Genomic DNA, 15347 nt, shown 5'->3' with positions numbered 1-15347 from the left:
TTGTGTGTTGCCTTTTTGGCCTTATTGTTCGCCACTCAGAGCCCTTCGGGGATTGGGTGGTATAGGTAAATTAATAAATAATAACAATAATAATAATGAAACAAGTTAACTTTATGATGGGTAAGTATATTTGAGTATATCTCCAGATGTTTTCTAAGGCAATCCCAGAGTTACATAATCAGCACAAGTTAGGTCAACGTCATCAAAAAAAGCTGCTAAAGTGTTTTCAAACACTTGCCCCTTAATCTGCATTTGGGTTTAATAGAATGACTCTCCATAGCCCACTAGCTACCCTCTCCATGTTTGTCATACTATCTGGGGCCTACTATCAGACTGACAAGGCTCTACGCGGGCCTTCCCTTGCGTTTGATTCAGAAACTGAAACTGGTCCAACATGCAGCGGCACGTTTGCTCACAGGGGGCGCCTTTTGAGACCACATTCAGCCTGTGTTGCGCCAGCTGCATTGGCTCCCTGTGGAATTCCGAATCATCTTCAAGGTGTGGGTTTTGACCTTTAAGGCCTTACGTGGCCTGGGACCCTCGTACCTTCAGGACCGCATTACCCCCTATGTCCCTACTCGGCCTCTGCACTCAGCAGAGGCCAATTTGCTGGTGGTTCCTGGCCCCTCAATGATGTGGCTGGCCTCCACGCAGACCAGGGCCTTTACGACCCTGGCCCCGGCCAGGTGAAACACTCTTCCTCCAACTGTCTGGGCCCTGCAGGATCTTAGTGAGTTCCACAGGCCTGCAAGACTGAGTTGTTCCACCAGGCCTTTGGAGTGACCAGCTACTGAGTGTGGTGCCCCCCTTTTTCCCTTCTACATCTGGGTAGCCCTTTTATGGAGGAGCCCAGCCGTTCCCCCCTTTCTTTGGGAAGGATTCTTAAAAAATAGGTCCACCGGGTGCCTTTTATCGTATTAACTGCTGTTTTAATGGAATTTTAATAAGTTTTTAATGAATATATTGTGTTGATTCATGTTGTACACCGCCCGGAGCCCCTTGGGGATAGGGCGGTATAAATAAATAAATAAATAAATAAATAAATAAATAAATAAATAAATAGGATTACTTTGAAAATATCTACTCATATGTTTTTGTCATGCGTTTTTTCAATGACATACATGGTTCTCAAAACTTTGTCCTCACAAGAAGATGAGATAGGTCAGACTGAGGCTGACTAGTCCAGAGTCCCCCAGGCCCTAGTTTAACATTCTTACCATTACAACATACAATTTACATTCTTGCCTTAAACATATTTGGAAGGAGGACATAAATGTGTGGGACAAAATTTGTTCCACAGTAATTCTTATATATGAAAACTCTAACTAAGGGTAGAATGCACGTGGAGAAAAACACAGGCTGTCTAATCAGACACAGGCTGAAGGGTTTATAGAATGTAGCCTAGTGATATAGTAATTTCAAAGTTTAACAATGTTATGAGTTGAATTGGAATGTCCAGGCCTTCATTTATGGAAAATTGAGGAGTCCTCTAAATATACGATGAACAAATCAAATTAGAACATGGAGTGACTAATGAAATGTTACTGAACAAACCGAAATTAAGGATTTTTTGTACTTACGTATTTTTGATAAATGTATTGACTTTCCCTTTCTCTATCTCAACACTGTGGTGATTGTTCAGAATGATAAAGTGGTGAATTGATGTAGTAAAGAAGTTTAATAAAAAGATACATATTGAATGCGAAGTTGCACACCCAGTTAACTAAAACTGAAGTTAGTTTTAAGCCCTATTTTGTGGCTGTGGTGAAAAGAAATTATTTTCTGACAGTATTTTATCCGTGTAGTGCTGTCTAACAGCGCTGTTCTGAATAGTGTACTGTCTGCATCAGGTAGAGCCCCAGGGAAACCTTATGGAACCTTCAGTGGACTGCTGTGATTTATTTGCTAAGCACTGTGTAGATGATATGATTCATGTTTGCCTCAACTTGGATGCCCCTTTAGCTATAGAACTATTGCTAGATGTTACTGAGGAACTATATTGCAGCACTGCATGAATAAATTGCAGATTTTGTTACCTGAGAATGTCAACAGGGTGCTTGGACAGACATAGCCTACCACATTCTTGCTTAACTCTTGCTGTTTTTGAGCTGTAGTATTTTAATTGAGACAGAAGGGAATATAATTCAGGAAGTTTAGAAGGTGATAAATGTAGAAATTGTAAGATTGGGTTGGGTTACCTTATTGAAAGCCGTCTTCTTTATAAATTTGGCCATTATAAGATGTATTTTAGAGGAAGGCCCTGCTGAATGTGAAATTGATTCTGACAAGACTATGGTAATATTGATAAGAAAGTAAAATACTGATAAGAAAGATTTACCCTCCATTTTAGATGGGGTTCAATGACAGATACCCAGTGGTGGGATTCAAAAATTTTAGTAACAGGTTCTGATGGTGGTGGGATTCAAACAGTGGCGTAGCGCCAATGGGGCTGGGCAGGGCATGATGGGGGCGTAGCCAGGCATTCCGGGGGTGGGGCATTCCTGGGCAGGGCTGTGGCAAGGAGGCAGGGTGTGCACGCCCCAGTTGTAGTTCCCCTTCGCCCTGCCTCTAGATTAAAATAATGACTGTTTAAAGTATTAAAAAAGCAATATACCATATGGTAGTGTATTATTTCTTTTTTATATAATTATATTGATTGATTTTAAATAATAACATAAATAAGGAGAGAAACCAAAAACTGTTTACAATTGTTAATATATTACAAACATTGTCTATCTCTCTCAACCCCTCAACTAAAACATCCTATATTGCCTCCCTCCTTCCCATATTTCCCTCCCTCCCTACTTTCTACTTCCCTTTCAGATTCCTATAACTAATCTATCTATTCCACTTGAAAGAAAACTAACAGAGATCCAAAATCCTTAATCTAAAAGAGTAGTTTAAACTCCTCTCTTTCCTATATAAATTTCAAGAGGAAAAAAGAAAATGAAAAATCTTTACCTATAATACTTTCCCAACCTTTATACCAATGAACAAAAAAAAATAGAATTGCTATATATTGTATTATTTCATACAGTTCATACACACATGGGGGGTGCCATGGGGGCAGGAGGGCCACAGGGGGCCCCGGGGGGCCATTTTGCATTTCCCCACTTGACAAGATTTGTTGTACCCTTGTCCCTAGTGGAGTTAATCATTAATAACCAGTTCTCCGAACTGAGAAAATTTTAGTAACCGGTTCTACCGAATAGGTGCGAATAGGCTGCATCCCACCTCTGCAGATACCATGAAAAGCCTGTAGATCCAGCTGTTTTTACTGGGGAAATGGGTGTCTTCAATGGCAAAGTATATTTGGTCTTTAAATTTTTCTTCATTTGGAAATCAGGCTGTGCTGGTCCATGCAACAATAATCTTGAGGTTTCATTATTACATTGTTTTGATATGGGTATGCTCTTCAAGATAATTCATTTTCAAAATGTCTTTTGTGAACTGTATAATATTTCTTTTACTTTACAAAATTTACACCCTACCATTTTGTTCTTATAAAGGTCAAAGTGGCTAACAAAATAGAATCCAATATAATAAAATTGTATCTTAAAAACCATTAAAACTAACAAAAAGGTATCATTAATTAAAACCAGAGCAAAAATGGTGCATACAAAACATAAACCAAAAATGAGAACACTGGGCAGAAAGAAACAATCATTAAGGGAAGTTCAAATTAAATAGAATGGTGAAAAATATAAACAGAAGAGCACAAATGTGTCTCCCTGGAGAGTTTTGGTGGCATGACTGAGAAAACCCTTTTCTTCATTGCTGCTGTCTAATCTCAGAAAGCAAGAACACTATAAGCAGAGCCCTGGAAGATGACCAAAGTGCTTGAGGGAGGGAGGTGTCCTTCAGGTATGTTGATCCCAAACCACCTATAGTTTTAAAACTCAACACTAGCATCTTGGATGGCTCCTGGAAACAAATAGGAAGCCAGTGTAGATGGGCTGAGACTATAGTGATATAGACTTTTGATCAACTCAACATCATGCCTGCATCATCCTGCACCAATTGATATTTTTGAACACTTTTCAAGGGGAGTCCCACATAGAGCACAATCTCTGGTCTCAGCTGCCACCTATTTATCCAACTGCAGCACCTTTGGACTATGGACCTGTTCCTTCAAGGGGAGCACAACCTCATCCACAATGGGGTGACACTTTAAATCCTGACTCAGACCTTATACTCAACAGTAGCACTTCTGTCTTGTTGGGATTAAACATCAGTTTATCAACCTGCATCCATTCCAGAAGTGCTTCCAGGCAACAGTTCAGAATTTTTACAGCCTCCATGGGATCACACAGAAGCACTAGATAGAGCTTAGTGTTATCTGCATATTGGTGACAACTCAGCTCGTAACCCCAGAGCATTTCATCACCTGATGGTTTCAAGTAAATGTTAAAGAACATAGAGGTCAAGATGGAGCCATGCAGGATGGCACAGGCCAAAGGCCAAAGGACTGAGCAGTCGACTCCCAGCATCACCATCTGAAACCTCCCCTCCATGTGTGACAGGAACCTCTGCAAAACAGTAACTCCCAATTCCAGCCCAGAAAAAAATCCAGAAGGATGCCATGATTGATGGTATAAAAGCCACTGACAGATTCAGGAGAATCAACAGAATTAAACTCCTTCTGTCCATCTTCCAACAGGGCAAACTTTTCTGTGGGGCAACCTAATTGTGGATTATTCTTCTCAGAGACACCCACTCAGCACCTAATATATTGTCTTCTAGGTATCAACCTTAAGATTATTCCATTCTCACTTTTTAATGATTAACATGTCGTGTTGATGTTAGGTGTTCCTACCATTTTATTATTGCCTTTTGCCAGTGGCATATTTACCTAGGGACAGTGGCATATTTACGTAGGGCACCCCCTAGTGGGGGGGGGCACAAAAATTTCAGGTTCATTTGTGTTTTTTTAATTTTTGTGTGTTTTTTCCAGTTTTTGGCCTGCAGGGGGCACGGTTTTTAGGCTAGCAGCACCAAAATTTCAGGGACTTTTTTGGAAACTCTCCTGATGATGTTACCTAGGTTTGGTGAGGTTTTGTTCAGGGGATCCAAAGTTATGGACTCCCAAAATGGGTGCCCCATCTCCCATTGTTTCCAATGGGAGCTAATAGGAGATGGGGGCTACACCTTTGAGGGTCCATAACTTTGGATCCCGTGAACCAAACTTCACCAAATCTGTGTGGTATCATCAGGAGAGTCTCCTAAAGATACCCTGAAAGTATGGTGCTGTTAGTTTAACAATTGCACCCCTGACAGCAGGCACCCTCCAAATTTCTCCAGATTCTCCTTTAAATCCACCCCTTTTGGCATGGATTTAAAGCAGTGGTTCTCAACCTTCCTAATGCCATGACCCTTTAATACAGTTCCTCATGTTGTGGTGACCCCCAACCCTTACATTTATCCATTTTACAGATGGAGAACACTGATGCAGAGAGTCTTAGGCGACCCCTGTGAAAGGGTCGTTCGAACCCCAAAGTGGTCCCGACCCACAGGTTGAGAACCACTGACTTAAAGGGGGAATGTGAGGTCCCCAGTGTAAACATTGAAAGTGATGCTGTTTGGGGGTGGATTCCACTGGAGGTGTTTTGTGAGAGCTGATGCTGACATTTGTTTGGTAAATGTTTTGCTGGGGGTGATTTGTGAGAGATTTATATGCCTAATATCCACTTGCACTGGCTTGGAGCTGTTTCTCAGGCTAACAACCTACCTCATAGGGTTGGTGTAAGGACAAAATTAGGAAACAGAGTTGATGGGGAGAGAGCCATGTATGTTTTGCTGGGGGTGGAGGTGGGTGATTTGTGAGAGATGATGCTGACATTTGTTTGGTAAATGTTTTGCTGGGGGTTATTTGTGAGAGATTTACATGCTTAATACCCACTTGCACTAGCTTGGAGCTGTTTCTCAGAGTGGGAGGTGTTTTGTGAGCTGGTGCAAAAAATCATTGTTTGGCCATGGTGGGGGAGGGTGGCTGCTTATAGGGGGTTGCCAAACTCAGGTTTTGTCCCCAGGCTCCAGATTGCATAGATACGCCTCTGCCTTTTGCTTTAATCCCTGTGCTTGTGGCTGCTATGGGTTTATAAATTGGCACTATTGCTTAAAGTTTTCTTTCTTTCTTTCTTTCTTTCTTTCTTTCTTTCTTTCTTTCTTTCTTTCTTTCTTTCTTTCTTCTTTCTTTTTTCTTTCTTTCTTTCTTTCTTTCTTTCTTTCTTTCTTTTTTCTTTTGAGTTAGCACCTTGAAGTTTTAACTGAAATATTGAGTAAAATGACTAAAGTAAATAATGTCCTGGATTAAATTGCTAAGTGTCAGATTTAATCACAGTGATTTAGATACTGACATGTAATTGTCTTTACACAGGAATGCCAAGTAAGAACCTGGAGACCAAGTATTCTGTTCAAAAAGGACACTCTTGTTATGCGGGAGGTCAGAGAAGATGATATTGGAAATTATACTTGTGAATTGAAGTATGGATTGTTTGTTGTCAGAAGAACTACAGAATTAACAGTTACAGGTAATGACAGGTTCCCTATATTCTTTTTGACATAGCAAAAAAAAAAGCTAAAATGGGTATTATATTCTTTTTTTGTAATATTTATAGTCAGGGTCAAATATTTTTGCTGTTTGTGAGTGGGATTCTCATTGCTGGATGTACCAAAATAATTGCTTGGTTTCACACAGTGATTATACAGCATTCTGAATCCCATTCAGAGTTTAATCGATTTTCAAGACCTGCAGTTAGCTTACTGTCTTCAATGCGAATTAAATGATGAATTAGGATCAATGTGTTTGTGTGTGAGAGGTGAAGTAATATGACTACAACCATCTGTAAGTGGCTTTATTGAAGGGTTTTGTGCATTTCAAACTTTTGCTTCCTATTGAAAAAATTGAGCATTGAAGAAATTGGGAATAGTTTACAGTTTATGTGTGAAATATTTTAAATCTGATGCTGTCAGACCACCCCAGCTTGGTAATCTTTGGTGCACTGACACTGTTCCTGTAGTCACTGATAACCCCATTTAAATGAAGTTTGGGGTATGTACTTCTTGCTTTCCAGTGGTAAATTTATATCAGATCTATGTTTTTTTCATCCAGTAAAGAAACTTAAACTTGATATGACATGTAACAGAAAAGCAATTTTCATAGAATGCTTGCTTACTTATAGCTTTTCAACATTTCTCTTTCAATAGCTCTATTGCAACATAAGTTTCAATTCCAAAAACAGTAATGCCAAATAGACTTCTACATCTTATTTTATTGAAAGTACTTTGTCAGGATAAACTGTTTGTCTTTTCTGTTATGTTGTAGGAAATTGTGGCAAGCAATAGCTCTGTAGACTCTGCATTTTCAGGCTGGGATAAGCTAGAAAAAAGGAGAGATAAAGTAGGAGGAGCAAATAAAAATGTATTAATTCTTTTCTCTGGTAAAGCAGATCCCACCCATTTCTCGATTTTTTCCCTTCTGACAGAGCTTATGAGAGCTTCCACAATCTGATAAAGATTATTTATGCCCTCCCCTTGCATTTACATAGCATTTAGAAAAGGGATATGAAGAGAAAGAAAAGGGGTGTGCAAGCAGAATATAAGTGAACCTAATTCAGTGGGATTTACTGTCCATCATTACTTTCTTGCAGCATAGCAGAGAGAGAGAGAGAGAGAGAGAGAGAGAGAGAGAGATCCTTTAGGAACAAGGGAACAGAATTCTCCTATGTTTAAGCAAACAAATCAGGGGGAAAAACTTGCTCTAGAAATCCAAAGTCTCTTAATGTTCTTTCATTGAATTGTAAAACTTATCAAGTGATTTTTTTTCTGCAGGGGAGCACTTGGAATTATTCAAGCAGGCTAAAATGAATTATTTTAAATTCCTGGAGAGTTTTCTGGCATTTTTGGCAACAGGCCCAAATTAGCAGGCATAGGCTGAAAGCAGAAAAACTGAACTTGAGTCACTAGAGCAATCCTGTTCTCAGGAATTTTGTTTTCTAGTCCAGGTCCACTTCAGTAACCCATCCCCAATTTTTTTTAATGACAGTAGAGAAAATATTATTATTATTACTATTATGGTATATTTCACAGCTGCCAGATCTTTAGCTGGTTGTTGGCCTTTCATTACAATTCAAGCTTCACCCAGGGGCCTAGGAAGTTGTAATGTATCGACGTAGCATTCGTGCGTATCCCAGTAGGGCTGCCTTCTGAATCTGAGAGATGTTAATTTTGTCGATTTGAAGATGTTTCAAGTGCTGCCCTAGTGTTTTTGGGATGGCGCCCAGAGCGGCAATTATCACTGGGGCGACCTCAGCTGGTCTGTGTCATAGTAGCTGAAGTGCGATTTTCAGATCGTGGTATCTAGTGACCTTGTGTTCTTTTTAAATGACCCTACTGTCACCGGGTACTGCTATGTCGATGATGGTCACTTTCTTGTCCTCAATCACAGTGATATTAATATTAATAGCTTACTGTCATCATCATCATCATCATCCACATAACAACACAGCACAAGTGTCTGGAATTCATCTCTGAATATCAAGTCCTTCCCAAGGACCTAGGATATTAGAGGTATTTGCGTAGAATGTGTGCAGTTCCTAGAAGTGCTGCTTTCTGCTGCTAGAAGTGATGTTCTGTCCAAGTTTAGGTCTTTTCAAGGTTTTTTGGGATTCCTCCTGGAGCACTGACTACTATTGGGATTACTGTTGTTCTTTTTCGCCACAATTGTTTGACTTCGATTTGTATTTTGTGATCTTTTCCAGCTCTTTGTCCTCCACCCTGCTGGCAACTGGCAGTGCAACATCTATGATTAGGTCTCTTTACACTGAATTCCAGATTGTATTAATTGAACCACATTTATATAATGCACATAATGGGTAAAACAAGGTTCTTCTAGACTGAATCAGGAATCCTTTATAAGAAGCCAGGCTCATACAATAATTGCAGCTTCTTTGATGTTTATAAGGCTTTTCCTTTATTGTTTAGTCTGTGAGAAGTACAGTTCTAATTGACTTCTAGCAATTTGTACTGATTGATTCCTGTAAATATCAAACATCTTGCTTGGTACTTAATTTTAGAAGAAACCATTAAACCTAGGTTTATAAGCTTCTATACTTTCCAGCTGTTTACAGTTATTGGATTTATATTATGTAGGTACGTATGAGACATCATTTACATACACTGTCAGCTAAGTGGGGCTCACTGATCCTTTAGCACATCCTTTGGCTTAGGGGGAAAAGGTAACTTTGAAGCATTTGTTTAAAAAAAGATGTCTTGAGTAGAAATAAGGTGTCCTAAGGATGTCTTGGAAAAAATGGCTGTACAGGGTGCCTTCCCAGGACAATTTTTTTTAGTCCTCAGGACATCTTATTTCAGCTGTGTGGAATGAACTTCTGCTTCTGACTTGCTTTGAAAGTCTCTTGCAACTTTCCAGCACTTTACACACACATTTGAATAAAACTCAATATGCTGCATGGTACATTAATGTATCTTAAATGAAGGAAAAATGGTATCCACTCCTCCTGATTATAATATGCAGCTACTCGTTCGCAGCAGTGTTCTATCAAGGCATCTTTAATGTAAATATATTGAAAGCATAATAAAATTCAGATTGCCTTGAAATCTTCTTGGCTGATAATAAATTACACTATTAGGGCCAAGGAATATTGCTTTCTCACTAAAGAAACAGTAGTCATAACTGTAAATGGGAAAGATAAAGTGTGATGACTTGTAACAATATGACTTCAGCTAGATACAGTTGTATTTAACTTGTAAGAGCTTTAAAAGATCACTTTCCATTTATTACACATTATGTTGCCTAAATGTGTTGCATTAAATGTCACAGAAGTTTACACACTTTCATAAAGGAAGCAGAAAAGCTGTAAATCGCACGCCAGTGAAAATAAATCTCTCTTTTCTACGACAATGGCATACACAATTATTAAATACTGTTCCTAACTGGGGGAAAATGTGTAGCCTTTCTAATTACATATGGTGAGCACAGGTTGGACATAATAAATTACAAACATTATCCTAACATTGTAAAAAGTAACATCAATATGCAGGAACAATATACAATTGTTAGGTCACCCTGAATTTGATGATCTGTAAACAATATGGTTTTCATGCTGGTTTTGATTTGATGAGATACTCATGACTGCAGAACCAAGTGTCAACATGGCCTTCTCCTTCCCTTGGCAACACCTCAATGATTTCCCCAGACCTTGGTTAATATTTTTATATCTGGCTAACAGTGTTACCTTTGGTCTAACCTATCTAGCATCTTCTTTCCTGAATCGAGTATGCTTTTTCTCTGCCTGTCTTGTGCCACCTTGAAGTCTGATTATTATTCTCTCAGTTTTCAACCCAGGCAGCAATAGCTCTGTTTGGGATTTCCCTTTCTGCATCACACCTGGATAAACTCCTGGTCCTCCTGCATGCCCTCCATTCATGAGGAGCCCAGTCTGGTAGTTCTTTGGCTCACAGCCATAGCGACGAGGAACTGCGCCTGGAGCATCTGTGTGCCCTGTGCCCCTGCCATTCCCCCGCCATGCCCTGGAGTGTCCCTGCCACACCCCCACACCAGCGCATACCCGGTGCAAGATGCCCCCCCCGTTTCCTGTGTGCTACACCACTGCTTTGGCTACCTATTTTTATTCAATGAAATGAAATGTGGCTTTTGTCAGTAGCACTTCTAAGACTGTGTTTCTTACTTATTATTTTTATTTATTTTGAAAATGTGTATGTCACTTCTCTGGACTTATTTGGGGTAGCTTTAGAACCAATGTAGCAGTCCTGGACTAGGGTTCCACCAGAAGTTCATTTGCTAACACTTGAAGCATAAAAAGAAGCTTCTTTGGGGTCAAAATGTATGCCAGCCCTCCTTGAATATTTTTAATTGGTTTGTTAACCATCTCCTGTTTATTTGCACCACTATATATGTGTGTGTGTTTAAATCTGTCTTCTCTTCTTTGAGGACACAGGTGATTTCTGCACAACAGAAATAAAATGTCCTACAGATCAGTTTTGGCTATTTTAGTTCACATACAGCCTGCCAAAAACTATCAGCCAAAACCATTGCCAGCCAAAATGGATCTTTTCCCCCACCTGCTTCACAGAGCTATGGTCAGTTTCACAGTTGCACCCACCATTTTGTGTGCTGCTGCAGAGATTCTCCATGCCTCCGCCCAGGGGTGTACCACCCTAGGGGCGTACCACCCATGTCCCCGAGCGCATGCCTTTCAGTCATGTGGGGGAGTGTCAGGTTACCAAATGGTGTGTGCCCCAGCTCCATGCCACCAAGCCCCACACCCTACCTCCCTGCAGCCGGGCTTTTGAAAGTTGGAGCTTTTGAAAGCCAGCTTATGAAAGCACAGAGGCTGTGGGACAGGGTCTTAGAGATGTGGCCTTACCCCCTGGCCTGCACTGTGGCCTGGGGTAGGACTCAGGAGTGTGGCCCCATCCCAAGCCCTGCTCCTGGCCTCCGTGCTTTTAAAAGTTGGTTGTCAAAAGCTCTGGCTTTCAAAAGCCAGCCTGCATGAAGGCCAGGGGCAGGGCCCCACCCCTGAGTCCCGCCCCCTGGTATGCATGGAGGTCGAGGGGTAGCCCATCCCTCTGAGCACCACCCCTGCCTCTGTGCTTTCAAAATCTCCAGGTTTCAAAAGCCAACCAGCATGGGGGCTAGAGGGTGTGGGTCAGGGGCGGGGGTCACGCCCCTGAGCCATGTCCCCAAGTCCTGCTCCAAGCACAGGGGGTAGGGAGCACTCAAAGCAGGAGTTGTCTCTGGACACCATTTCCTTCCGATACACCTCTGCCTCTGCCATTTTGTGAAGGTTTCCTAAGAAGGTTTCTTCTGCTTGCAGCTCAGGAACACATGATTTCACTGTAAAAAGTAGATAAATGCAGTTTGTTTTGCCTAGCAATCCCGCACATGTGTCATTTTTCTTTTTTTCAGGAGTATGTCTGCGAAGCTATGGTGACACAAATATGCACATGTTGCAGCTTGTGTAATTGTATGTCACAGCTTTGCAAACATATCCCTCAAAACAAAAAGAAAAGGAAAAATGACGTGCACAAGATCACTAGGCGAATTTTTTTTTATGCATCTACTTTTTACAGTGAAATAGCATGCGAATGAACTGCAAGCAAAGGAAACCTCTATGGGGAATCTTCTCAGAGAATCTGCTGTAGCACACAAAATGGCAGGTGCAAGTGGCAAAAATGAAAGTAAGGTTTGGGAGGGAGAAGTATAGTGTTTCCTGCCTGCTTTTGTTTGTTCAGTAGGAAATGTTTTTAACCCAGTGTCACAATCCTCTAATGTCTTAGCCAGGGTTTTACCATATTTCTTTCTACAGAGTGCTTAAGCAGCCTTAAGAATTGTTTGTAATTCACACCTCTCTGTACCAGTCTGCCCTTATCTGGTTTCTGCAACTGAAGAGTAGAGGGTTGGGACTGGGTGTTTTCTTCCCAAGTTCTTACTATGTGAGGAATGTTTGTGCATGTGAGTGGGTGAGTGAGTAATTGTACTTTCTCACCTCAGGGAAAGCAAAGTGGGTTGTGGGCCTGCTGTATCTATGCTGAGGGATACTTTCATTTTCTGGCAGTCTAACTCTGGTCATTACAAAATTCTCTGGTGTGGAAAAATCATCTTGTATGAGGCATTGGTAACATGGAGGGAAAGCAAAAGCATCAGATTGAAAGGATATGCACTTCACAACCAAATGACTAGTTATTATTCTATTTATCTGATGAGTATTCTTAACAGTTGTAATCTTCTTAGCTCTCTCACTCCTGAATATGTATCATCCCAGAAATGAGTGAAATAGATTAAAATTGGAGATGAAGATTTTTCATTCTTTTAGAGTTCACTCATGTAATGTTCAAGAAGTATAATTTTCCAGCCTAAATTACGATGTTAAAAAAAGTTTGGCAATTTCACTTTATTGTAGTCAACCACAATATATCTGTTTTACTCACTTTTAATGCTGTATAACACCTGATCCTTACCACTTTGCACTTTTCTAATAGATTATGTTGTATGTAAACTGTGTCAGCAAAGTCTGCTTACAGCAAAAAGTTGCTTAAAAAAATAGAAAATTCAAGCCAACTACATTCCTTTAAATTAAACTGTCTGCAATTGGTGCTTTTGTTTCTTGTAGCTTCAAGCCGACTTCAAGGTACTTTCCTTTAAACAAGACTGTCCTAAATTGTTGCTTTTGCTTCCTGTAGCTCTTTCCTCCTATTTTTCCTCATTCAATAAAAATCTGTTGATTGTTCTATTAGGCAAAGCTAAAGGCAGTCCCTTTTGCAAGCACAAGGTCATTACTCACCCTGGGGTGGCATCATATCACAACAAGGCAGACTATGTTTATGGGGCACTTTGCCATTCCCTTTCCCAATTGTCCACACTGAACTTTCCCCCTCCACAGCAAACTGGCCACTCATTTTACCAATCTCAGAGGGATGGATGGCTGAGTCAACCTTGAACCAGTTACCTGAAACCACCTTCTGTAGGATCGAACTTAGGTAGTGTTCTGTGTCGTAAGGCTCTGTCTGAGCTGCTGGCATTGCAAAACAAACAAACAAAAACCCAAAAAGCAGCCTATTGAAGTCAATGTTACTGGGTAGTGGAGGCAAAATTACTTATATCAGAGGCAATTAAAAAAAACTTGACTATTTGCATGTGGAAATAATGAGGTAGCAAAGTCTGTCATTTTTTAGCATAGAACATGCCAAGCTAAATATTCTTAAATGGTTGGATCTCTACCATCTATCACTCTTACCTCCTAATTTGCAGCCACGTATCAAAGTTGATAAACCAGGAATTGGGTGGGGAAGCTTATTCTCAATCATTTGTTCCCTGTGAAACAGAAAGGAGGAGCAAATAGAGGTGAGTCTCCCAGCCAGTCTGACCAAAGGAGGGATTGGGAGAGCTGACATGATTAGCCAATCATGCTATCTTGTGCATTAGTTTCCCTCCCACAATTCTTCATGTGCTGCAGGTTGCAAAACAAACAAACAAATGAACAAACCTGCTTAAAGGGAGGCCGGCTGCGGTGCCCGCTTGAGCCGCCCACTGCGGAGCCACAGCTGCAGGCTGACTCCTGCCTGAGAGCCGGCCATCCTATCAGCAGGTAGGCCAGGGAGGCAGGAACCAGCCTCAGGCACCTGCCTGAGTGGTGAGCCATGGCCGTAGGACAGCTCTCGAACAGGAGCCAAACTGCGGCTGCGGCTCAGCAGCTTGTGACTCAGGGGTGGGGCTCCGTTGACTGAAAGAGCAGCTGGGTTTCTGCTGGGTGTTCCTCAGTCTGGCCCTGCCAGGCCTGGTCGTGCCAAGCTGCCCAGGACAGCCACCGGGTCTGCTGCCATCAGAGCACCCACCAGGACTCCACCAGAGCAGCACCAGCTAAGTGGGAGTGGGGGATGGGGGGCAGCAAGGTGCAGCTGGATCAGGTGTTGCCCCTGCATGCCTTTTTCCCCTGGTATGCCTTTCATTAACTCCACAGTTAGACCTTTGTGGGAGAATGCAGACCCTGTCCTGGATATTGAATTTCAGCCCTGGACCTTTGCCTGAACTATAGTCTGGTTTGGTTAATTTTGATTATTAATATTATCGAGTAATGGTCTCTGGGGTGGCCATAAGAAGAAGTTGCTGCACTGTTATTAATTTTCTCTTCTTGTTTAGACCGGGGTTGGCAATCTTTAACCTTTAACCCAAAGGAGCCATGGGGGTGTGGTCCCACCTCCCCATGCCCCGCCCCCAGCCTCCCCAAGCCCCAACTTCAGCCTGCAAGCCAGCCGTGCAAGCTGACAGACAGAGTAAGTTGCTGGGGCGACTGCACTTACGGAGGGCGCCTCCAGCCGGGCAAATGACAGCAGGCACCAGATGAGGGAAGGAGGGGAAAGGACGCCAGAGGAATGAAGGAAGGAGGGGGCAGGGAAGGAGGCACGCACGCCACGTCCCAAGTGCAACTTGCTGTCATTGTTGTCGCAGCTGCTGTCTATCCTGCCCAAGTGGGTGGGATAGACAGCAGCGGCAATGCCAATGACAGCAAGTTGCACTTGGGACGCGGTATCAACTCCCAGGTAAGTAATGGAGGGACAGCAACAGGGACCCAGCTGGGGGCCCTGCAAGGAAAACAGGACAATTGTCTTAGTGTAAAACCTATGGACTGTTAAACCTGAATAAAGTGGAATAAAATAGAGTAATGTAAACTGGAAACTGCCTTGCAATTGGTCACCTCATCCCCAGCCAATGAAGGGAGGGGGGTGTTTGAGCAGAGATCTCATTACCTCTTTCAAAGATCCAGGAAGAGTCCTCTCAACCAGGATTAATTAATGATTTTAAAAAA

The 15347-nt window shown here is 41.7% G+C and overlaps 1 protein-coding gene across 6 annotated transcripts in view; it reads left to right on the top strand.

The window, feature by feature from the left end:
- IL1RAPL1 (interleukin 1 receptor accessory protein like 1) overlaps positions 1–15347 on the top strand; it is a 949422-nt gene that overhangs the window by 588553 nt on the left and 345522 nt on the right. For all 6 annotated transcript variants that reach the window (XM_048494984.1, XM_048494983.1, XM_048494987.1 and 3 more), the window contains one exon: positions 6377–6530. In XM_048494984.1, the coding sequence (XP_048350941.1) occupies positions 6377–6530 (154 nt within the window). The remainder of the gene's footprint in view (positions 1–6376; positions 6531–15347) is intronic.

Source organism: Sphaerodactylus townsendi, linkage group LG04 (genome assembly GCF_021028975.2).
Source record: "Sphaerodactylus townsendi isolate TG3544 linkage group LG04, MPM_Stown_v2.3, whole genome shotgun sequence".
Classification (NCBI taxonomy): domain Eukaryota; kingdom Metazoa; phylum Chordata; class Lepidosauria; order Squamata; family Sphaerodactylidae; genus Sphaerodactylus; species Sphaerodactylus townsendi.
This window is presented reverse-complemented; position numbering and strand designations above follow the sequence as displayed.